The 25198-nt window shown below is 30.1% G+C and overlaps 2 protein-coding genes across 2 annotated transcripts in view; one reads left to right on the top strand and one right to left on the bottom strand.

Moving 5' to 3' along the window:
* Positions 1 to 3894, bottom strand: part of LOC136974634 (protein LSM14 homolog B-like) — a 43924-nt gene extending 40030 nt beyond the window's left edge. The window contains exon 1 of the mRNA XM_067269557.1: positions 3677 to 3894. Coding sequence (XP_067125658.1) covers positions 3677 to 3794 — 118 coding nt within the window. The 5' untranslated portion in view covers positions 3795 to 3894. The remainder of the gene's footprint in view (positions 1 to 3676) is intronic.
* Positions 3895 to 4227: 333 nt separating this feature from the next.
* The window catches only part of LOC136974651 (transcription initiation factor TFIID subunit 4-like), a 69515-nt gene continuing 48544 nt past the window's right edge, over positions 4228 to 25198 (top strand). The window contains exon 1 of the mRNA XM_067269580.1: positions 4228 to 5372. Within this exon, the coding sequence (XP_067125681.1) occupies positions 4236 to 5372 (1137 nt within the window). The 5' untranslated portion in view covers positions 4228 to 4235. The remainder of the gene's footprint in view (positions 5373 to 25198) is intronic.

Below are 25198 nucleotides of genomic sequence, written 5' to 3'. Positions count from 1 at the left end.
ATTTGGCAATTGTTTGACTTTAATATATCAAGTCAAAAATTTGTTCTGAAATAGGATTTTAAGAAATTTGGATTTAAGCCATGACCAAAGCTCAGATTTCTTTTCTGTAATCAACTGATGGGTTAAGAAATTGCCTGCATTTATTTTCCCCAATTATATGTATTCTTATTAATAATTGAATTTCAAGGTTGGAATGCCAAACTACTTAAAGTGGCTGATTAATTTTAATTATGAAAAGTCAAGAGTCCAGAAGAACAAATCATTGATCTTCAAATAAGAAGAGTGCAAAACATTGCCAATCTGCTTTTGTATATTAAAATGAAGCATGAAGCTGCACTTATCAAAAAGTTTCCACTAGAGTTCTATTAAATGAACTGAGCTGAGCTACAGCTTAGAATTTTGACAGTCAACTCAGCTTGATACCAGCTTTGCAGATTGGCTGATAGAATATAAACTAGAGTTGAGCTTTTTGAAATTCAAGATAGTCTCGTCTCAATGGATCTGCAATAAAAGTCATTTATTACATCATAAATTCAGTTGTAGAACTTACCAGACTGAAATACACAAAAAAACATAAACATGTAAAAATGCAGATAGCTGCCAAGGGAATGTTAACTGCAATTAATCTCTCATAAATCTTTAACCAGCAGGATGTTAACTACAGGTACTCCTCACTTTACGACCTATCTGCTTAACGACCACTCGCACTTACGACCAATCGAGTTTCGAACTGCAATTCAAGGAATCCCCTTTCTCAGCTTGAGCGTTGATCAGTGGCGAATGGTGACATGCGCACTAAGCGTACTATAATAGTCATAGTACTATAATATGCTAATAGTGTACTATAATAGTCTTTTTATGAATAAATTTGAAGTTTGTTGCATAATTTATATAATTTTACAACGAGCCTATATTCCCGGTGCAAGCTCCTCGCTTATCGATCAATTTGCTTAACGACGTAGTCATCGGAACAGAACTCTGTCGTAAAGTGAGGAGTACCTGTAATTACAATAATCATTGTGTTTCAATGAAGTGCCATGTTAACTTATGGAAAATGTCCAAACTCTGTCCTAGAAGTCTAGAACTGTGCAAATGGGGGAGTCATATCTACATTCCTCCTCGGTGGATAATCATGAGATATCAAGAAAAATATGTTCATCATCTTGCATGATTTTTTTCAACTTTTTGAAGTTAATACTTATCAAAATTTGATATATGACATATCAGTCAAAAGGATTTTTAACTATTATTACATTGTTAGTTTTTTCATACGTTGTATTGGTCACGAGTTTTAAGTTGTGTGTGGTAACACATTTGTCAATATTTCTCTAACACTTGCTATTCTGCAAATAAAAATATGTCGTCTCATTTGACATATGGTTTATCAAAATTGGTTGCTGACAAGTTTACCTCCCTCTTCAGAGCAGATGTCATGAATTGAATAAAGCTGTCTTACCTTTTATGGAATTTTCATCACAAGCATGAACCACACCCCAATATATCAATTCTGTAAACAAGATACACTAACAGAAACAATGTGACATGTGAATGAGTGAACAAAATAGTTGATATTTCCAGTTATATAAACTTTTTTTCTAATTAGCAAAACTTCTAATATGAATAAAACTTTTGATACTAAATGTACGATATTAAATATTCCCTATTTTTGAGATTCAGAAAATTCCATTTTGTATGGTATATCATCAAACTAAGAATTTTCTCTCATTTCCTATAGTCTAATTAAAATTGGTGATTTTGTTTAGAACATTTTTACTTATTTTCCCAAATTTAGAGTCCTGGAACATTGTCAAATCTACTTGCCATGCTATGAGGGTGCTTTTCTCCCTTCTCATTTTAAACAAGAAAAATTTGTAACAATCATAACTAGAAACACTAAAACAGTGCTTACATCAAAAACTAATAAATAAAAACATAACATGAACTATTACACTACAAATGTCAAATGAAGTATTTATATTTTTAAGGGAAATATTTGTAAACAATAACTTAAAAGGATTGTCATATATGAAAACTATCATTACAACAGGACTCTCTTAATAGCTACATTTAACATAGAACAAACAAGAAAAAAACTATTAGTCATACCAAACTTACAAGAAAATATTGATTTGCTATAAAAGCAATCTAAAAGTATAATAAAATATTTTACGATTCACAAACAGTTGTTTCTACATTTAACTTATCAAAATTTATATTTTAACATATCTATTGAATTCAGAAATATTGAAAATCTAGATATAAAAAAATGACCTTGAACAAAATGTTCACAGTTGCTGACATTGAAATAAATTTTTCAAAAGCAGAATCTAGACTATTCCAACATTTTCTATTAAATTCTCATAAATATAGGGAATTTACATATGAACATTTATGTTTAGCTATTAGTATAATTTTATAGCATTGTTGTTAATCTGAAATCAAATATTCAAAATTTTATGTTGTTTACATTAGTCAATTTGCAATCCAAAATAATGTACTTCAAAATTTGAGTAAACATATGCTTACGTATAATTAAGACATTAAAAGTTGTACGAAATTATTTTTAAGGTGTTTTTAGTAAATTCAATTCTAAAACTTGTTTTTAGATTTAAAAAATTACGAACAAGCAATTATTTATTGCAACATCATCACGATACCAGGCTGCAATTTTTAATCATATTTTTAATTTATTTAATTTAAAATATATGTTCTTCATCTCAAATTAGTAGCAACTTGCCCCCGTACATCATACTTTTCCTTTAACAATAGAGTCATGCCGGTCATCTATCTAACTGTTTCTAACACCTTTCGGGGAAAAATTTTTGAATCGAAATAACACGACTTCCGGGTTGCATCCAAAGTTCGAATATATTAATCGGAATTTCCTGCCCCGAAAGTTTCCACATCCGGTCTCGGCTTTCATCTATCTTAACTCCATTCTCGAGATTAAGGAAAGAACGAGAATTTATCTGTCTACACTTTTTCGAATTGCAGCCCAAAAATATACAAAAGGCTGAAGATAAATAGTAAAGTTTATATTCTATTGCAAAATAATTTTTTCTTATTTCTTGAAAACATAAGCCCAGACATATATTTTCTTTACGGTCAACTAAAATTTATTTTTGCCAATTAAAATACACCAAAACCATAAAACTATTAAATGCTATAAAATTAATCTACGACACAATCGGATAAAACAAGAGCAAACAAATTAAAACAACCATACTATTTTATAGAAATTTGGTATTTAATGAATTTTGGCATCTTTGAAATACATAACATATAAACAAACATATATAAATATTTTATTCCGTATCATTATTTACTTTACATTTCGAAACAATTTATTGATCTTGGGGAGGCTCTCGGTAATATTGATAATATTGACTACTAGCAGATAAAAATATATGACAATAAAAAATTTAAAAATTATATTATGTAAAGCTTAACTGCACAGTTTTAGTGTTGAATTCATGACAGATTTTATTTTTTATACAAGAACTGAATAATAAGTGATTATTATTATAATATCAGTAATAATATTGCACTCTTTAAATGCTATTAAGATTAATTATTATTGAAGTTGATTTTATGAGCGTTATTTAACGAACTTTACCCATTTACCTATGGCACGAGCATAGAAAGATGTAAATAACTGAAATATTATAATTTGTACCTTTAGCAAGAGCGACAGTCGACTCTTTGGCATCAATTGTATACAGTATACCTTCATATCTAATTTCAGACTTGGAAATTAAACTTATTTTACTTCCTAGGTACGGCATACCACTCATATTGAATACGGATCGTTATTATCCGACTCACACTATCGCCTGCCTATTTATCACATTTGCTGATTTACATATCGCGATGCATGGCGGGATTAATATTAAGAAAGAATCCAGTCAATCCTAATATGCTAAAAGATATACATTGTTATAACAAATATTATTTGTCAAATAAATAATCTCATTCTGTAAGCGCCCAATCACATTCATTATATTTTCAACGTCTTAAAAACACATTACCTACCATTATAATTAAGGATAAATAGTTTATTAAAGCGTTTTTGGTATCGTTTAATATTTAATTTTACACGGTAATGAAAAGTATTAGAGATTTATCGAGTTATCGTAATGTTTTTGTTTATATTTTACGAAACTAACTGGTTATCGTTACTCAGAATCGTTGACGCATGCGCTTAATTATTAGTTCGTTTGATGTGTGATGACAAAATGGCGTCGGCGAAATCTTTGGAGGACATGTTATCTTCAGATGTCGACGAATCGGCAGTTAGTGCGTTAGTTGGGTCTCTAGAATCACAGTTGTTGTCATCAAATATCCATATACCTAGTCAAGATGTTCAAACGTCGTTAAATCACATAAATTGTGACAGTTTACGCGATGGACAGAAACTCGGTCCTACTTCGACTCATCTGACTCAAGCGTCTTCGATACTAAACAAGACAAATTCGCAAGTGGTTACTAATAATGCAACATCTCCGTCGACTCCTAACACAGTTATGGTGACTTTAGCTGGTGCATTGCCAGCTAGTGGGTATATTAGTCAAGTGACCAGCCCAGCACAACAAGCCCTTCTCAATACTTCTGCTGGAAGAAATTCCGATATCAAAATAGTTTATTCGCCTCAACCTACCACCAATACCAGTAGTACGGTGATCCAAGCACAAAGGGGTAAGGTAACAACAGTACCTAATGGAAACGTTGGTAGACCGGCAACTACGGTAGGACCTGTCATTACCATGGCGGGAGCATCCGTTGTTACTACGGCAGGAATGACTGCGATTCAAAATTTAGCAAATATTGCATCTCAGCAAGCACCTTTGATGATTCCCAATGCGTGTACTACACCTCCTAGCACCATTCCTATCAGTGTTAATGCCAAACAGGTGGTGACTAGGCTGACGGTGAGAGAACAGCTCGAACAGAAACAGCAGACGGAAAAACTGAACGTCAAGACGCAGCCGCAGTTAATGATCAAAGAGGAATCCCCCGGAGTGCATCAGCCCCACGATTCGACTAATGTTATTATTCCGTTGACTCAGGCGCCTCCGCCGGTGGTTACAAACGTTATACAGGTTTCGAGTGCAACGCCGACGGTGGTTACGGTGGCAAAGACGACACAATCGCAGTCTCAAACGCAACCTGGTCAGCCGGTAAACGTGGTGACACAGGTCGTATCGAATCCAAATATTCTTCCCGGTGTTCAGATTGTTAATGTCAGTCCACGAACTCAAGGCATTGCGGGGCAAAAAACATTAGCACCGAGACTTGTATTTGGAAATCCGGTTCGCATTGCACCCCAGATGTTAACTGCACGTCCGGGGGCACCGGTTCAAACGGCGGGACAGGTAAGTAAATCACGGTACCAACGTGATTAAAATTTTGTCAAAGAGATGTTTTATATAAATTTTAATATATAAAATTTGAAATAATTCCAGAATAATATATAGCTTAACTTGCAGCTCTACTTTGTGTTATTATAGTTATATATTATTTGATAATGATGAAACATGATAATTTATAGTATAAACAGATCTACTCTCTATTATAAGTTATTAAATTTAATATATCATTGTTATATATATATATGTCTGCAGGTTATAAACTTTTTTGGACTTTGTAAATAGATTATTGGATAGTAATTAATCAGAAAATTTATAATAAATGTTTATTTAGTTCTTTTTTTATAATTAATTAAAAGATAAGAATTAAATAAACATTAAATTTAATATACAGAATTCACCAAAAAAAATCTTTAAAATATTTTTAATAAGTAAATATATAAAATTATTTTTCTAAATAAGTATATAACAATAACATATGTAAAGATATTGCTAATTAATGTATTGCAGATAGGTAAAAAAGTACATTGTTACATTAAACTAAGTGAATATTAAATAGATTAGGTATGTCAAATTACTCTTATTGATAAATAATCACATATTAAAAACAGTATATGCTTTGCTTCATAATAATTGATCATACCATATACTAGAATTTAAGTATTTATTATAAAAATAACTATAAGTAAACCAATCAAAACCTTGATGATTCTTGAATTTACATTAAATTATTTACTGGTATTATCAAAGTTTTGATTGGTGTACTTAGTTATAGTTATCAATTCATCAATCCAGTTAATGTGAAAAAGTTAATAGCTACAAAGTTTCACAACACTTTTCTTTTTTATTTCTAGCACTTTCTTTAATTTAACTAATGTTTTCAACCATTTTAAATGGCTTTCTTCAAGTTAAACAAAATAGAATGTCAGTTATAAAATAAATCAGAATGTAAATTTAAAACATTGAGATCTTCTGACATCATGGCACTAAGCTTGTTAATTTTAACATATAATTTTATTTCTGTATTTATTTATTCATTTACTGTGTTTATTTGTTTATTTTATTCAAAACCATGATGTCACAAGATCTCGATGTTTTAAATTTAAATTCTGATTTATTTTATAATTGATGTTCTATTTTGTTTAACTTGAAGAAGGCCATTTAAAATGGCTAAAAATGTTAGTTAAATTAAAGAAAGTGCTATAAAAAATAAACGTGTTGTGAAACTTCGTATAATAAGTTCTAGTTTACTGTGCAGAGTTAATAACTACATTAAATTATATACAGTAAAACGTTTCGAATTCAAATCTATAACTCAAATCTTTAACTTGCCGAAAACTTAATGTAGGTATTTAATGTCTCCAACTTGAATTTTCTCCAAGTCAGAGTTTTCATGGTCTTCTGATACTGATTTTATTCTATCCAAAGTGATCCTAATTATCAAATTTCCATGAAATTATCAGACAGTTAGTTGTATCTACTCCCTAATGCCAATTTTTACACAATGTTCCAGTCCAAAGTGAGAAGTCCTCTCGCTTTATCTCAACAAGATGTGCCTGTGAAACTGTTCAATTCCATTAATTACATTGAACATTTTGCAGAAAAACATTACATGAGCTGTTTAAAACAAAAAAAAAACTATCAAAGATTCTTACAAGAGAAGTAAAAGTACAAATCTATTCAGAATCAACATTTTTTACTCTATTGTTCTCTAACTTGAATCATCTGTAAGTAGTTTTCTCCTTTCCCTTGGAGTTTTGAGTTAGAGAAGTTTTACTGTATATATAACTTCTCTAACTCAAAACTGCAAGGGGCAGGAGAAAAAAGATATATACAGTATATATATATATATATATATATATATATATTTATCATAATCACTAGAAAAAAAATATTATATATATTTTTTTTTCTAGTGTGTATGTATGTATATATATATATTTTCTAGTATATATATGTTCATAGTATATATATATATAACTTAGCATCTTGTGTTTTGCTACGTTTACTATGAAAAAATGATAAAAACAACTTTAAATTAATTAATTATTTTTCTATTTATATATGTTAATTTTTTCCTATTTACATATGTTGTTAATATTAAATCTAATTATTACTTTTAATGATTGTCATATTTAAGAATATCATCATATGTGAATATGTAATTTTTAGTTTGATAGTTATTCATGATCTGAATATTTGCATATATACAATTGTATCTTTATTTTGAAATTTGTTTTTATTAATTAAAATGTTTGCCATTCTATAGTGCAAATTTTATTAACAAATTTCTAGTTTTTTACAAGTATTTGTATTACATACGAAACCAGAAAATTATAGCATAAGTACTTTTGGGCTAATTAGCCCATCCTCAGAGGCTCCAGCTATGTTCTGTTACATTTTGAAATTACAAACATAAAATATATTCTATTTTAGTGGTTTTCGTTGAATCCTACCATTGAACATTTTTTAAAAGGCAAGTTTTATTATTTATTTTATTAATTTTCATGCAAAAATAAACCTTTAGTCAACCAACTTCCATTCTGTTGAAACATTTTCAAGAAGTATTATCTTAATGAATAAAAAAGTAATTTTATATACTGATCATTCAAAATGGTAAATTAAACTATTGCATTTTTAACAATGCTTGAAGATGTACACTTTTTCCTATTCCCATAAATTATGATTTAAAACTTGTTGAAACATTATATTGCTCAATTTGTAATTTACAAAAGAATTTTCATGGCACATTAATATTGTTACTGTTCCAAAAAACTACATTTATGATTTCAAAAATATCAAAAATGTAATAGTATTTGTATATTAATCATCATATTAAATAATTAAGTAGATTTAAAAGTTTGTGTATGTATACATACACACATTTAATTAAAATTAGAACATCATTCCATTATGTAATATTTGTTAAGAAAAAAATTTATCTGAAGTGTTAGCATTGGTAGAGAATCAACTTAAAACTCTATTTTTCTTTTTTCTGTTTCTTAAAAAGAAAAGTCCAGCGAAAGATATGTGAAATAGTTATAAAACAATTCATTTTTAATGAGAGAATTTTTATTTAAATTTTCTGAATTCATGTAATTAAATGTGAATGCTTTCAATGCACCTAGTAATATTATAACAGCCCAAGCCTTTTCCAGCACAAAATATTTTATTTATTGAATATTTCAGCTGTCTAGGCTATATTTTGTGCTTGAAAAGGCTTGAACTGTTATAGTTCATTTTACCAGTTTACAAGATTTATTATTATGTACCTAATTAGTAATAAATAAATATTTTAACATGTAATAATAGGCATTCAGTTCTGATTTTATACAAATTTTTTTTACATAATTTTGATTTAACATGATCTGGAAAAAAAAACAATTCTCTTTCTACATGCTTGTTTTGATTTAACATATTTCAATAAATTTGCCTTTTTAAAAAACTTCCATTTAACTTTAATTTTAAGAAAATATATTGGCTTCTTTTCTAGAAAATTGGATTTTTTTGTTTTTTTGTTTTTAAAGGAAAACAATTCTTATAATTTACATTTAAGGCTATTAAACATGTTTGATTTAAATGATAAGATTTATCTGTTTTTTTTTTTTAATGGCGTATTTGTATGTATAGTGACAATCAGTCTTTCATTACAACTTTTCCTGTCATTGAAGCAGTTGGAAAAAATTTAATTTGAAGTTTGATGATTTATGTGATTATTTCTTTCAATTTTACTTTCATGGCTTTTAGTATATGTATAACAAGGGAAGGTATGGAAATCATGTCAAATTTACCTCTCAGAGTTTTTAGTAATTTCCATGTTTTAAGACTTCCTGAATCCAAAAAAGTAAAAAAAATTCAGCAAAAAAAAATTGTGTGCACACGTGAATTTTGTGTAATATTTTGGATTAAGGTAAGAATTAAGAAATGAAATTTGGCATAGTGGCTTGTATATGAGGGGCATTGATACTATTAAATTTTGATGATGAAAAGTCAAGAGAGTGAGTTGATAGTCATGTATCTCAAGCGGGGTAGGATTTAATGAAAATTTTATTCATTATTAATATTTACTGTGTTATAAAACATACTCCTACCCTCAAAATTGAGCTTTTTGCCATTTTATAGTAATTAAAAATATAAAAATTTTTATAACAAATTCTGATAACAGATGGTGCCACATACAATTTTGTGTTTTGTAAATAATATAAAAGATTTTTAATAAAAACTCAATAGCTAGGAAAGTTACACAAGTCTCATTGCTAGATTTTTTTATTATGGCCCACCAGGGCTGAATGGATAAAATCACTGAAAAATGGTTATGGGTTCACATCTGACCAATGGGCTGGCCAAGTGGAGTTTTCATGTTTTCTTATGTGTATAACACCTAAATAGGAGACAGTTTCCCATAGAAAGTTTTTTCTTGGGAGGCATTACCCTTGAAACATTGTCCATCTGTTGCATTATCTTACCTAATCCATTTTAATCCTTCCAATATGGAATAGTTTTTTTTTTTTTTTTTTATGTCACTTGGTGTTAAAAGCTATAGGTATTTTAGTGTTTAATTAAAAAAGTCGGTTAATGTTACCTATGGTTCCAAGATGACGGCTCGTCTCTGATTCCAGCACGTTCTAACCTAACCTAACCTATTCTAATAAATTACCATAATTATTACCAACAAAATTATTAGAATAGGTTAGGTTAGAATGTGCGTCCCCACTGTTTCCTTGCTGGAATCAGACGAGCCACCATCTTGGAACCATAGGTAACATTAACCAAAAAGTCAAATAAAAAAATAAAATTAAAATAAAATTTGTGCAAATATTAGCAAAATTTAATAAATTCATCACTAAGTTAGTTACAATTGCTCTGTGATTTATTACCGAAATTGAAATAGTTTTTTTTAAACATATCCTATTATATTAATTGGTTAATTGTATCATTTTTACTGGCTTTTAAGATTTTCCATTTTTCTATACAGACAGTATTTTTGTTCTTTTCTCCACACAAATTTTTTGAGAAATATCCATTGTGTAAAAAAAACAATTTGGTTTATTTTCAGGGTAGGTGGAAAGTAACTAGACATTAAGAACTCACTATAATTTTTGTAATAATAATGCAATCATAATAAAATTTGTGTGTGGATGTACATCAATCAATGGAATTTTATAATTCTTGCATTGTTAGTGTGTACAGTGACCAGAGAGATGCCGAATGTGCTATGGCAAAAAGATGGCCGACTGCTTGTCTGTTTAGGAGTGAGTGCAGATCTCTGCATGATATGCAATGTGGAAATTAGTGGTTATGGTATAGAGATGATGTATGGCGAAGGGATGTCATGCCACAATCTATCCAGAAACAGTCAAGAATTGTTATTCAAACCTAATGATCACTAGTTTGGTTTTGGATGTGTAGAAAAGTGGCCATTTATCACAATCCTTGGTTGTTTGAGGAAATTGATGGAAGTTGCCAATACCTACCTTGAATTTTAAGGTATTCATGTATATTTTCATTTAATACAGTACATGTCAAATAATTTTAATCATTTTTGCAGTAGAAATATAGGAATTATAGAGAGTTCTCAATGTCTAGTTACTTTCCACCCACTCTGTATATTGGGGATCTTAAACTCAAATGCAGCAAAGGACCTGTCAAATAGACATATAAGATGTGGGCTTATTCATTATTATTTGGTAAATCAAAACATCTTCTTCTTTAATGCTGCCGAATGGCGTTTGCGACTTCATATTGATATAGTTTTCTGTCTTGCACTGTGTGTAGAATTTTTTCTGTTGTCATGTAAAGCCAGGTGTTGATGTTGTCTAGCCAGGCCATTTTCGGTCTGCCTGGACGTTTCTTGCCTTCAATCCTGCCCTCCAGGATGAGTGGCAGTAGATGGTATTTTTGGTGGTTCCTAGTGATGTGGCCTAGGTATTTGCATTTCCTGCTGATGATGGTTCTGATCAGGTCCCGGTCCATGTGCATGTTCTGCAGGACCTGTGCGTTGGTTATTTTGGCCGTCCACAGGATTTTCAGCATTCTTCGGTAGAGCCACATTTCGAAAGGCCTGTAGCTTTTTTGTAGTGGCTGATGTTAGAGTCCATGTTTCTACACCATAGAGCAGGATTGGCCAGATGTAGCATTTCAATGTGCGTAATTTGAGCATGATGTTCAAGCTTCTGTCGGTAAGGAGTGTTTTCCATTTGGTGAATGCGTGCCTGGCTTGTTCGATTCTGCTCTTGATTTCGGCCTCGTGGTTCAGCTGGTCATCAATGAGTACTCCGAGATACTTGAAGCGGTGTACTTGCTCCAACTTTTCGTTTTTTAATTTGATTGTGATTTCACTTGGAGTCCTGCTGACCTTCATCACCTTTGTTTTCTTTTTGTTGATTCGTAGCCCCCATGCTTGGCTTTCTGTGTCCACTTCATTCAAGATGGTCTGTAAATCTTGTTCGGAATCCGCTATTAGTGCTGTGTCGTCGGCATATCTTAAGTTATTGATGTATTGTCTGTTAACTTTTATGCCGATGTTCTTGTCGGCCAGTGTTTGGTCAAAAATCATTTCCGAATAGATGTTGAAAAGAATGGGAGATAATGGGCAGCCTTGCCGGACGCCTTTTTGTATTGGTATTGGGTCTGTCAGGTCGTTGTCATAGCGGAGCTGGGCTGTTTGATTCCAGTAGAGAGTTGCGATAAAGTTGATATCGTTGTTTTCGAGCCCAAGTTTTCTCAGTTGGTCAATTAGGAGGTCGTGGTCTACTGAGTCGAAGGCTTTCTCATAGTCAATAAAACATATGTATACTTCTTTTTGGTGTTCATAGCACCTCTGTAGCAATATTTGTAAGCAGAAAATTGCCTCTCTGGTGCCTAGTCCCCTGCAGAAGCCAAACTGTGTGTTTCTTAGTGCGTTTTCGCATTTGCATCGTATTCTTTGCTGAATCACCTTGAGGAAGACTTTTAGCACCTGACTCATTAGACTGATCAGCCTGTAGTCTTCGCATTTTCGGCTGGTAGCCTTTTTGGTAGGGCCACAAAGATTGATTGAAGCCAGTCGGATGGTATAATGTTGTTGTTGTAGATTTGATTGAACCATTTCGTTAGTTGCTGGATGTTGTTGTAGTCTAGTTGCTTCAGCAGTTCCACGTGAATCTGGTCAGGTCCACAGGCCTTGCCTGGCTTTGCTCTTCGGATGGCATGTTCCACTTCAGACGTTAGTATGTGGAGATTGTCTTCCTGCACTCGTTGTTGCATTTCTGCTGGTTTTCTGTTGGTGCCGAACAGATTGCATATATAGTTCTTCCAGGTGTCGAGTTTGGCTCGTTTGCTTAATATAGGTTGATTGTTGTCCATATATAAGCTTGGGATAGGAGCCAGTTTGTAGATGCTTCCAGCTTCTTTGAGCTTCTTGTGCAAGTTAAAGTTATCATTTTTCTTGATTAGGTCTTCGATTTCTGCACACTGCTCTTCCATCCATTTTTCCTTCGCCTTTCGGATTTCTTGTTTGATCTTTTGTTGTATTTCTTTGTATTTTTCCTGGTTGTTGTTGCTTTTGAATGTTCTCCGCTCATCCATTAGATCTAGAATGTGCTGGGTCATCCATTGTTGTTTCTTTTTCGGTGCCTGATGTCCTAGCAGGGTTTCTGCTGTTTCATTGATGCACTGTTTAAGTGAGTGCCCGAATGCTTGCACGTCTGTTGTTGCTGCTTCGATCGATTGGATTGTAGTGTTGAGATGAAGCTGTAATCGTTGCCTGATGGTGTTGTTCTTCAGCTTTTCCAGATCGATTCTTTTTGTTGTGCTTGTGCGTTTTGCTGATCGTAGTTTAAGGCGTAGTGTTGCTGTTACTGGGTTGTGGTCTGATGATATATCAGCTCCAGGGTATGTTTTTGCCTTGAGGACACTTGATTTATATCTGGTGTTGATTAAGATGTAGTCAATTTGGTTCCTGACAATATTGTTGTCAGAGTCTTGTGGCGAGGTCCAGGTGTATAGTCGTCGAGGTGGTAGTTTGAACCAAGTGTTGGCAATGCTAAATTTTGCTTCTTGGCAAAACTGGATGAGTCTGTCGCCCCGCTCATTCCGTGTCCCCAAGCCATGTTCTCCGACTATGTTTTGTAGCTTTCCTTGGCCGACTTTGGCATTAAAGTCACCAAGGATGACTGTAATGTCGTGCTTCTTTAACGGCTTTAAAGTGTTGCTTAGCTGGTCATAGAACAATTCAATTTCTTGATCGTCTTTGTCCGCTGTTGGTGCGTAGACCTGGAGCAAGTTCAGGTTGATCTTATTGCCTGCTAACTGTAGTAATGCGATTCGTTCCGATATTGGGGTGAAACTGGTGACTTTGTTGGCCAGTTGTTTGTGGACAGCGAAAGCGACACCGTATGTCTGCTTGGTGTTCTCTTCTCCTCTGGAACAGAAGACGTAGTGGTCGTTTGATGTGAACTTGTTTGTTCCAGGCCATTTGGTTTCACTTAGACCAAGTATGTTGATGTTGATGCGCTCCATTTCTTGTAAAACGTTGGTTAGTTTTCCTGTATGTAGTAGGCTTCTGACGTTCCATGTAGCTATTTTTAGAGAATTCTTCGACGCAAGCTCGGAGATTCTTAGCACCCCCGTCCCATTTAAGGGATGCCGAGACTCAGGGCCGTGGTTTATTTTGCTTGCTATCATAAAGTTTTCAAGGGAAGAATATTCCAAGTAGTTTCCTGTTGCTTTCTTGCATCACAATTTAGTTGAAAAGGTCGTGTGTGGACCTTTTGAAACAGGTTTTGTCTGACGTCTCCACTGAAATCTTTCCTCCATGGATGACCCTTCTAGGAGTGTATAGCTCCCGACAGCATAGCTTTCAGTTTCCCAGATGTACACAAACTCTCTCGCCATGTTAAGGCACCGTCTCTTGAGAGAGAACCAAAACATATTGTAAACTAAAAACAGGCTTTAACAAAGACCTTTTTGTTTACAACTTATGTCAACAATTAGAAGTTTGAATTTTTTTTTTGTTTTTAATCCTGGCAAGATGTTAGAAACACAGATTTTTAGAAAAGAAATCATCAAGACCACAGGCCGGATATGAACAGACTGTATCTGGCTCATTGGCTGCCAGTTTATGACTCCTGCTCTATATCATACAAAATAAATATTTTATATACTTAATTATCTCAAACTTCTGATTGGTGGAGATATAGGGGATTTATCAAACAATATTGGAGTGACAAAATAATTGAGTTCACATCATTAAAAGACTAATTTTATTTGTGGAATTTATTTCAGTCATACATAAACCCTCTTCAGCCAATTTTATATTGATACCCGCAATTTGCAAATCGAAATTTGTAGGTATCAATATAAAAGTGACTGAAGAGTGTATGATCAAAATGCATTCCATGGATAAAATTAGTCTTTTAATGATGGGAACTCAATTATTTCATTGCACCAATACAGTTTGATAAGTCTTCTATATCTACCAATTGGAAGTTTGAGGTAATTAAGTAATTCATTGGAGGCAAGAGGCTTATATTTAAATTAAAGTATTTTACCTGTTTTAGTCATTCTTCAAACATTGGCAAAACATAGGCAAAATAGGCCTAGTAATTTATTTATCTAGATTAGTGGTTCTCAAAGGTATCAATCTGTGGATTCTTTAAACTGAGTCACAGATGAACTGTAGACTGCCTATACTCTTTTTTATCCTGTAAGTATCACCTTAGCTAATGATAGACAAAATATTTTGGCACAATATCAGTAACCTAATGTAAGAGATATGTTATGCATAAAAAGGTTTTTTCTGACTAAACAATATAGAGTTGCATTTTGGAAAAATGACTAGGTAGTCTGTAGACCTCCTGCTACATGATCACAGATCACTAGTGGCCCATAGACCATACTTTGAGAACCACTGATAATATTTAAACACCTAAAAGCATTATTTGTTTTGTATTGTGTTAGATTTTGAAGCTCGTGAAAATGATAGTTTATACGTTTACTGATCTTATGATAGATAACACTATTTAAACATACAGGTATCCCTCGTATAACACAGTAGTAGTATTTCTAAAAAGTGCCGTGTTGTTTGAATTCATTCTATACAAAACAAAGGACTAATGCCAAACAGGATTATGTTCCAGAAGTTAGCAAAAGTATACTATTCGTTTTTGTTACTAAGAGAGATGTTTATTAAAGAAATCAATAATTTATTTTCAATCAATAATTAATTAATAATCACAATTAAAAGTATCGTTTTACATGTTTAATATTAATTTTAGTTAAACAAGGGTGTTTTCTTTTTACAAATTATTATCATCTTTTGAGTTTTTTTGTTGATCTTGATCAGAAATATCAGAAAGACTTTAAATTTTATCATAAAACATTTTTTAGATGACAAAATAAAAATAATGTTATTACTCAAAAATTTGTTCTAGTAGATCATGTTTGTTCAGTCAGGTACTGAGTGATATTTTTTTTATTGCAGAATTTGTTTAAATGTTGAATTTTTCAAGCTGGGAACAGTTTGAGTACCAAGATACTACTATAATTTGTTTGTCATTTTTACGAATGATTACTTATCTAAACATGTTTGATCTTTATATTTAGTAAAGTTTATTTAATTTATAATAATAAAAATAAAACACTGTGACAGTCTTAAAGGCTAGTCTGAAAGCAATGATGACTGGAAAGCCAGGATAAGGTAGAAAAAATTGCACTATCAGTTTTCATTAGAGTAACCTGATGAAAGGCACAAAACAAATTGAAGATTTTAATATTCTAAAATCCATGGGCAAATTTGAGACAATACACATGCTTACTTGAATAAAAAATATCAAGTAATGGAGTTTAGTTTGCACTTAAAAATTGTGAAATTTTGTACGGAGGATTTCCCAAATTCTTGAACTATGTTAGAGTGAAACCATGTTGTAGAAATGCCATGTTGTATGAGGGATACCTGTATGTAAAAATTTTAATGTGGTGCCAAAAATTAAGGATCTCCAACATTTCTTATGGTAAAAGTTGCCAATATGAAGCATTATAGGAGTGTTGGATTCATTTCAAATTTTATAAACAAATTTAGATAAGGTATTTAGGAATATGCTACTATTCAGGTAATATGAATAAATATGATTTTTTATTTTTTTATTTTTTTTAAAATATTTTTTCGATAAACTTTTTCTTTTATGACACTAAATTGATTTGTCATTCATATTCCAGGCACAAATTAGCCACTTAGTTAGTATATTTACCATGATAATATTTATATCTGGCAATTGAAACAGAATACTCATATCACATTTTAAACTTCTTTATAGTTTTTCTACAATCAGTCGATGTATTGTTTTCATTCCTGACATCCACAAATTAGTTATAATATTTATTTTGCCAGATACAACTATTCCTGTAGTAAACACACCAGACAACATTATATAAGTTACCTCATAGATTCCACTTGTTGTCTGATTGCAAACTGTGAGATGATTTGTTGTTGGTAGTCACTATGTTAAAAAGAATTATTCAGCAGTTTTTTGGGAGTATTTTTGTCAGTTCAAGCAATAACATTCAGCATTAAAATCAGTTTTATAACTTATCTGAGCATTCTTTTCTGTTGGGCACTAGAATCTATTGGAAGAATGGCCAGCTCAGTATTATATTTTGTGTGTGTATCTGGAAACATTTTTTCCAAACTTAACCAAATTTAATAATGACATTCTGCGTTAATTTTCTATTTTTGTTATTTCAAAAATAATTTAATGATAACAGCACATTTCAGCATGTAGAAAGAGATTAACCTGATACGTTTATATTATCTGGATGCTGCATCAGTTATGCACATACTATGACTAAATGTTTTCATCTCTACTTGTAATTCATATATTGAAGTATAGTGTATTGTACTATGTAGTTGGAAAGAATGGACTGAGGTTAAATAAAAAAGTTAATATTTTATACTTAGATATATGGTTATAATTAGAAAAAATAGTTTCAATTATATTTTGAATTAATTCTATAACAGTATTTTTACCTTTTATATGTGATAAATTTTTTCGTACTAATTTTTCTCTATAAAAATGATTTTTTTTCCCTGAAGAAATAGTTTTGTAAACCATATTTAATGCTTGTCCATACTACAGTAGATTTAAATTATTTCAATTGAAACTGACTTCAGCAAATACTAGATACTTAATTGTATCGAATTTCATCAAATGATTCCAATTATTTATCTCTCCTATAATCAGATATTAAATATATAGCTTAGCATTTATTCAGTATCATTTTTTTTTAATAATTTCATTTTTAACTTGGTATTTTTTTGCACTGAAATTTTTTTATAATATAGCTAAAGAAAATATTAAATATTTTTTAACAAATTGACTTTGTTAAATAACTACTATAATTCTTATAATATATTTAAAACTTCTTTTAAAGTATTGTCATTCAAACTTTGCATTTTAAATATTTGCAGTTTTAATTAATTTTTTAAGACTGAAATTTGAGAATCAAAATTATTCAAATTATAAAGCAGACAATTCTGAAGATGGGATTTGAAACTTTTTTGAAAGTACTTACTAAACAAAAGGCTTATATAAATTCTAAAACAGTGATTCTCAATCTTTTCTTTGTCACGGTAAACTTTTAATAATTTAAAAATTGGCGACACACGTCGTTACTTCGGTAAGTACCGCAAGACAACCGGTGATGTCATAACAGTGATTTTTAAATGCAGTTGGTTATTTAGGTAACATTTTATAAATGCCTTGGTAACTACTGGCAGTTACTGGTAACACCGGTTAAAATTTTCAAACATGCTCTAGGAAGGTAGAATCGATTAAACTACTTGTATGACGTCACTTATGTATGAATATTCGCAGTGGCGGCACACTTCAAAAATCTTGCAGCACACTAAAATGTCGTGGCACACTGGTTGAGAATCACTGTTCTGGAACTAAGTTTAATGGGACTTTGAGCTTAGTAAATTAATTTTTAAGGATTGCTTTATGTTTTTAGTATTATAAAAATTAATTCTTTATAAATAACACATTAAGTGAACCATCTTTTGGCATTACAGGTATACCTCAGCTTATGTTGGTAATTGGTTCCAGGATAGGCAACTTAAGTCAAAAAACGACTTAAGTTGAATTTAATTGTCTCCAAATTTACTTGTCGCTAGGCTAAACCACAAATAACCATTCCCAGTTCTGTATTTTATTTATAAATGCATTTTTAATAATATATGCTTAATAAGAATCTATTTTAAGCTTACAAACAAATAAATTTTAGTTTTTAATATAGTACAGAAGAAAAGTAATCTAAATTTATGAATACATTACGTAATGGTACATACTTGTAAATTATGTCTACAATTTGGCGATGTTTACAGTACATTGCGGACTTTTTATTTGTGAATGTGGTTTGCTTTAAGACATTATAAAATAAGATCATTCTGTATGGTTAAATAACAAATACAGTTATTAAAATTATTTTGTGATAGGCCTAGTAGAAAATAAACTAATTTATGTTAAATTTACCAATATCAAATGGTGCTGACGACAATGCCAAACGGTAGATATTGGAACTACCATGGAAAATGCCAATACAGGTACTCCTCACTTTACGACCTATCTGCTTAACGACCACTCGCACTTACGACCAATCAAGTTTCGACCTGCAATTCGCGGAATCCCCTTTCTCAGTTTGAGTGTCAATCAGTGACAAATGGTGACATGCGCACTAAGCATACTATAATAGGCTTGCGCATACTATAATTGTCTTATAGTACTATAATAGACTAATAGCGTACTATAATAGTCTTTTTATGAATAAATTTGAAGTTTGTTGCATAATTTGTATAATTTTATAACGATCCTATATTCCCGGCGCAAGCTCCTCGCTTATCGACCAATTTGCTTAACGACGTAGTCGTCGGAACGGAACTCAGTTGTAAAGTGAGGAGTACCTGTATTGAGCACTTAAAGACCGCTAAATAAGATAACAACACAGAATCGCAGATGTGACTCTGTGTTGTATTTCTATTTCATTTGTTTGTTTGTTTATATTTCACAGATTCATATTTCGTGTTTTTTTCATATTTTGTTTGCTAGGATTTATGATGATTATATTAACATTTACTGTAAATGTACATATTTTAAAATGATTTTATGTGCTTTTAACGCTTTTCTGGTGATATTACGACTTCAATATTTGTGGCGGACAGACGTAAAATCGAATAAAATGACTTAAACTTCATTTTTATTTTTTAATTTTTTTTTTTTTTTTTTTTTTTTGGCAAAATGATGTATAATCAAGAATGACTTAACTCAAAACAATGTAACCCATGGTATACCTGCAATAGCTTCTTTTTTTTTTTTTTTTTTTTCTTTTTTTTTTTACATAAATTATACACGCAAGTACTTTGAACGATGTATTATTGTCTTTGTCAGGCTTGTGTTTCTTACATACTAATTGTAAGCTTCGTTTGGTACCTGGTATTTTGTAATTGGTGACGCTCTACAAGTTGTATGTTCGTACGAAAGCCTACCTCTCATTTTAGTAGGCTCTCCACTTTTTGTCAATTGTATATTTTGATATTGTATTGTATTCTATTTGTACCGTACTGTTTTTATTAATAAATGCGATGCAGGTGCCCTTGGGCCTCCCACGCCTTCTTTTTCACACTTTCCTATCCCTCTTTACTTCACACTTCACATCTCATGCCTTTTCTTCTTTCAATTTCTCAGAGAGCAAAGTCTGTCACAAAATACAGATAGCTCTACTTACTCTTTAATTAAATGTTAAATGTCTTTGTCGGGCAAGAAATTTTTGTGTATAAAAGTTGTAGCTTGTAACTATAAAAAGTTTTTTAATAAAAAATGTCTTGCCCAACAAAGACATCGTCCAAAGTACTTGCATGTATATTGTGGTGTGTGCTGGGTGTGTGTGTGTGTGGCAAATGGTGACATGTGCACTAAGCATACTATAATAGGCTTGCGCATACTATAATTGTCTTATAGTACTATAATAGACTAATAGCGTATATATATAAAGCTATTAATGCCAAAGATAGTCCTTAATGCCCTTAATGTGTTGCTTTTGAAATTTTGGCCTGAAGTGTAACTAAAAACTTTTATAAAAATTATAAGAAATTAATAATTATTGACAATATTTAAACAAATTGTTTTTTTAATTTTCGAACATCCGTTGAATTATTCTTAGAAGTGTATTAGTTTTTTCAATAATACTATTTTATACTAGTTAAATTTGAAAACAAATGTTATACATGAAAAAAAAAAAGATTTATTGCATATAATTACATAAAGCAATAGAAAACTTAGTCATCCTTTTATAAAAAAGTAATATGTTTTTTTATCTTTTATATAAATTTGTAATTTATCAAATAATATTGATAAACTTGGATCTTTTAAAACTTTACTTTTAAAATTGGTTTTATTATTTTATTCTCTTTGTTTGTTATTGTCTTTTTTGAATTTCAAATTCTCAAAGTTGGAGAAAGTAACTACTTGGTAATGCATTCAAATTACTATCCTTTGGGAACTGCTTTTGAGACAGTTCACTAGCCTGTCTACTGAGCAGTTACTGAATGATTTTTGAGGATTGTCCTTAAGATTTTGTTGACTAAGTTTTTATATTAACCAAACATGCAAACACGTAAAAAAGTATTTTGTTGTGTTTTTCTTTTATCTACAAAATTGCCAGTTTTAAATTTTATTGATGTAAAAAGATATGTTTTTTGTTCTCCTGAGTTTCAATATTTTATAAATAGTTATATTTTCACCTAAGGATGGACCAATGAGAGTTGATCCAAAAATATAAAAGGAACTTCTGATAATTATTAGATAATGGTTTTTTTACTATTATTTCTTGGTTTTCAGTGTTTACACTTTTTAATTTAAATTTTCTTGGCATTATTATAATCTATATATGATTTTTTTTTTGTTAAAATTATTATTAAACAACAACAATTAAATTTAACAATATATTTAAAATTGAAACTAATTTATAAGTTTTATAATCATTGAAATTTTGCTGTATTGATGATCTAAATTAAAATATGGCAATCCCTGAGTACTTTTAAACTGTTCATTAATTAAATAAACATCATCGGAGATGTTTATTTAATTAATTTTTTTATTTGACTAAGCTTCACTTAGTGAACTACCCTTTATGATAAGCCAGGAGGTTCAAAAGTACTCAGAATTCACTATTTTAATTTAGCTTTTAAATAAAAATAGGATTTTATTAATTAGTAATAAAAATAATATATTTTTATATCACTAATTTGCATTTTACAAAATAAAATAAATTTTTTTAGATTTTTTTCATGTGTATGTTTTGAATTAAAATATATATCTGTATTTCAGAAAATTTTAACAATAAAGTATTAATTAGGTTATACATATTGATTAATACCAATTCTGCTAAAAATAGCAATAATAATAATTAGCAACAACAAGAATCTTTCCTACAGGTAATTCCAAATTAGATAAGATTCTTTTTTAGTTACTAGTTTCGATAATGGATTGTTTGTTTTTCCTTATACATTTTTTTTTTTCTAGGTATAAATTAATATCTTAAAATCCTTTGACTCACCGACATAATATAAAGTTTTTAGGTTATTTTTAAAAGATATTTTACATTGTGTCATTTCCATCACGTTCTCATTTATAGTTAGTTAATGTTTGTTACAATAGTGCACTTATTTTTGATTTGATTGGGAACTTTTAAGCAGTAAACTCTACCTAATTTATATAAGTTATGTATAAGGGAGATAAAATAACAGAAAAAGCAAGACAAGTTATATGTGCATAAAATACCTTTAAAAGAAGGATCTGAAAAGTTTATTTAATGTGAATGCAATGGTAAGAGATTCTAGAACATAAAGATAATGCTTTTCTTTATATATTACGATAATCGGTAACTGAAGAAGACTCTGATCCAATTTGAAATGAAACTTAATGGCATCATGCTAATTAATGCAAATGTTTGCTATTTTTAGCAGAATCAGTATTAATCAATATGTATAACCCAATTAATACTTCATTGTTACAACTTTCTAATATAAGGAAATGTATTTTGACTTGACTCTGCTTATTCATAATTTATGAAAAAATTTGTTTTGTTGTAAAATATAACATTAATAATAGAAAAATTTATTATTTTTAAATTTAATTTTTTTGTTTGTTTGTAATAGTTTTATCTAAAGAGTGTTTTTATTTAAATTATATTCAGTTACATTTGATATTATTATAATGTTCAAATACATTTTAAAATTTGTATTATTTTTTGATAAAGGAGCCTTGAATGTATGGAAAGCAAAAGTGCTTTCAATAAATCTTAATTATGTTTGCATTGTCAATTTGTGAGTAAAAATAAAATTAAAAAAAAACATGCTAATAAGTAAGTATAGACAAGAAAAAGATTAAGTTTATGAAAAAGACTGAGATTGTGTATTTTTTAACTTAACTTTTATACCAAAAGCATCTAATTACAAATGAACAGGAGCCTTAGATTCTGTGAATATACAATGTAGACTACTGGATGATTATTCATTTCAAAACACTTCCCTCATGAAGAAAGTACTAGTATTATTGTGAAGAATTATAATAGATCAGTAGATTGCCATAATTGTGTTTTTCTATACATTTTTACTGTTACAGATGAGTTAACAACAGTTATTTAATAGACAAAAGATACTGCTTTTTATTTTAATATAATTGCTTGTATAAAATTACTTTATTTACGATATTCAAGTATATATATATATATATACACACACTGTATATGGGAGAAATTTTAAAAAAGCACCAATTGCATTTATTTAGATTGTTAATTTGTTTATAGGTGCAAATCATATATCATTTTTTGATATAAACTGCACTTTTTGTTTTTCAATTAACTTTTATATTTTTGTGAAAAAATTATAATTGTGATAGTTTCAATGACAATGTGGCATGTAAATCAAGGAGGTTAAGGACATTTTGGATAAAAATCCTCTGTGATGCATGTGAATTGCAGGTTTCAGTTGGTCATTGAGCATTGTACACTTTGTATCTTGTACTTATTCACTGTCTCTCCCTTCTGGCAATGTTTGAGACTTGGCCCATTTATGTCATTACTTTGCAATAGCAATTTGATAAGGAGAAAGGTGGAAAAACCAAACCTGTTTCAAGCAAAAGACCATACAAGGATATATTGAAATACAAAAATTCAGGTGCCATTGCTAAATGGGTAAAAAGTTATTAAGGTGTAAGCAATGCAAAAATTTTAAATATGGAAGTTTTGTTGGTATGCAGAAAGTGCTAGGTAGTGTGTTTAACTGAACAAGTAAACAATGATAAAGACATAAACAGTTTTCAAAGCGAGCACATTTCATAAATGCAAGAGTAGAGAATTCATTTTCTTCTCATTTTGCAGAGACTGTATTTGAAGCATATACTGGGCATTTCTGATGAATATCCAAATTTGAAAAATGCATATTATGTCAGATTTTTGAATCTTGGTGCCAAGAACACAAAGTATACAAGTTAATATGTGCTTCTTGTCCTTAATTACTTATACTTTTATCGACTTTGGACATTCTTATGAACTAGGACTTGTTACACCGAGGGAAGAGAAAAAAAACAATTTCAAATTTTGTTATAGGGTTACATTACATTAAATATGTTTTAATTTGAAATTGTGTTTTTCTCTTCCCTTAGTGTAACAAGTCCTAGTTCACAAAAACATACAAAGTCAACAAAAGTATAATATAAAGTAGACAAATTATTGTAAACATAAAAAGTAATCTCAGTGTGAAAAGTCTGTTTGTTTGAAATTTTCTTGGCAAAATATATCTTTAATTAATGTGCTGGCCATGATACTTGAATTTTGTGTCAATTTGTCTTTTTGAGCATTTTTCATTGGCAACAGATGTGTATCCTTTTTAAATTCTTTTATCCACTAGTAGACCTCTCTTTTTGTTGTATATTGCTTACTATACTGTTGCATTATTCTTTTGCAAATCTCTTTTGGATGCCATTTTCTCTATTACCAAAGTCTGATTATTACTTGTGGTGGCTCTAATGTAAGATGCACTCCTAACATTTGGCCGTGATCCTAATGGTGCTTTCCAAAAACCACCCATTGAATGATATGAATGTTTTTCTACTGGTGCTTCCATATGTTGCATTAGTTTCAGAAGACTTTATTCATTCCTTCAGAAAATAAAAAAAAATATTATTACTTTTTAAATTATTCTCATATGTATTATATTTAAGATCATGTAAATCTTAGATATAGTAACAAAGAATTTACTTAAAAGTATTTAAACTTTTGTTTTAAATTAATTTTTTAGTGCTTTTAATAAATACATACATAATATATTATTTTAATAAAAATAATATAATGTTATGTATTAAAAGCATTATTAGATATATTAAAAACATAATTTAGACATATTCTTTTAAAAGCATTAAAAGAGAAGATATATGTCTAAATTATGAGTTGATCTTTTCTTTAAATGAATATATCAAAACAAGATGTCTTTTGAAGTTAATGTAATTAGACATTCCTTCATGAGAACAGATGATTTAAATTTTAAAATGATTGCTAATTAATTTGCTTAAAATTTAAAGTAATGGTTTACAATAATTTTAAGACATGTTTTATTAATTTACATCCATTTATTACTGTCAGTCAAGTTATATTCTAATTTATTTTTAGAAATTTAAAATTAGAAAACAATGATTTAAATTTTCTTTTGTATGTATAACTTTGTTTATTATATTTTTTTCATAACAACAGTAATATTTATCTGATGTTGAAGGTTCATTGTTATGAAATAACTTTTATAAAGT

This window comes from Centruroides vittatus, unplaced genomic scaffold (genome assembly GCF_030686945.1).
Source record: "Centruroides vittatus isolate TY-2023 unplaced genomic scaffold, ASM3068694v2 contig_352, whole genome shotgun sequence".
NCBI classification, from domain to species: Eukaryota; Metazoa; Arthropoda; class Arachnida; order Scorpiones; family Buthidae; genus Centruroides; species Centruroides vittatus.
This window is presented reverse-complemented; position numbering and strand designations above follow the sequence as displayed.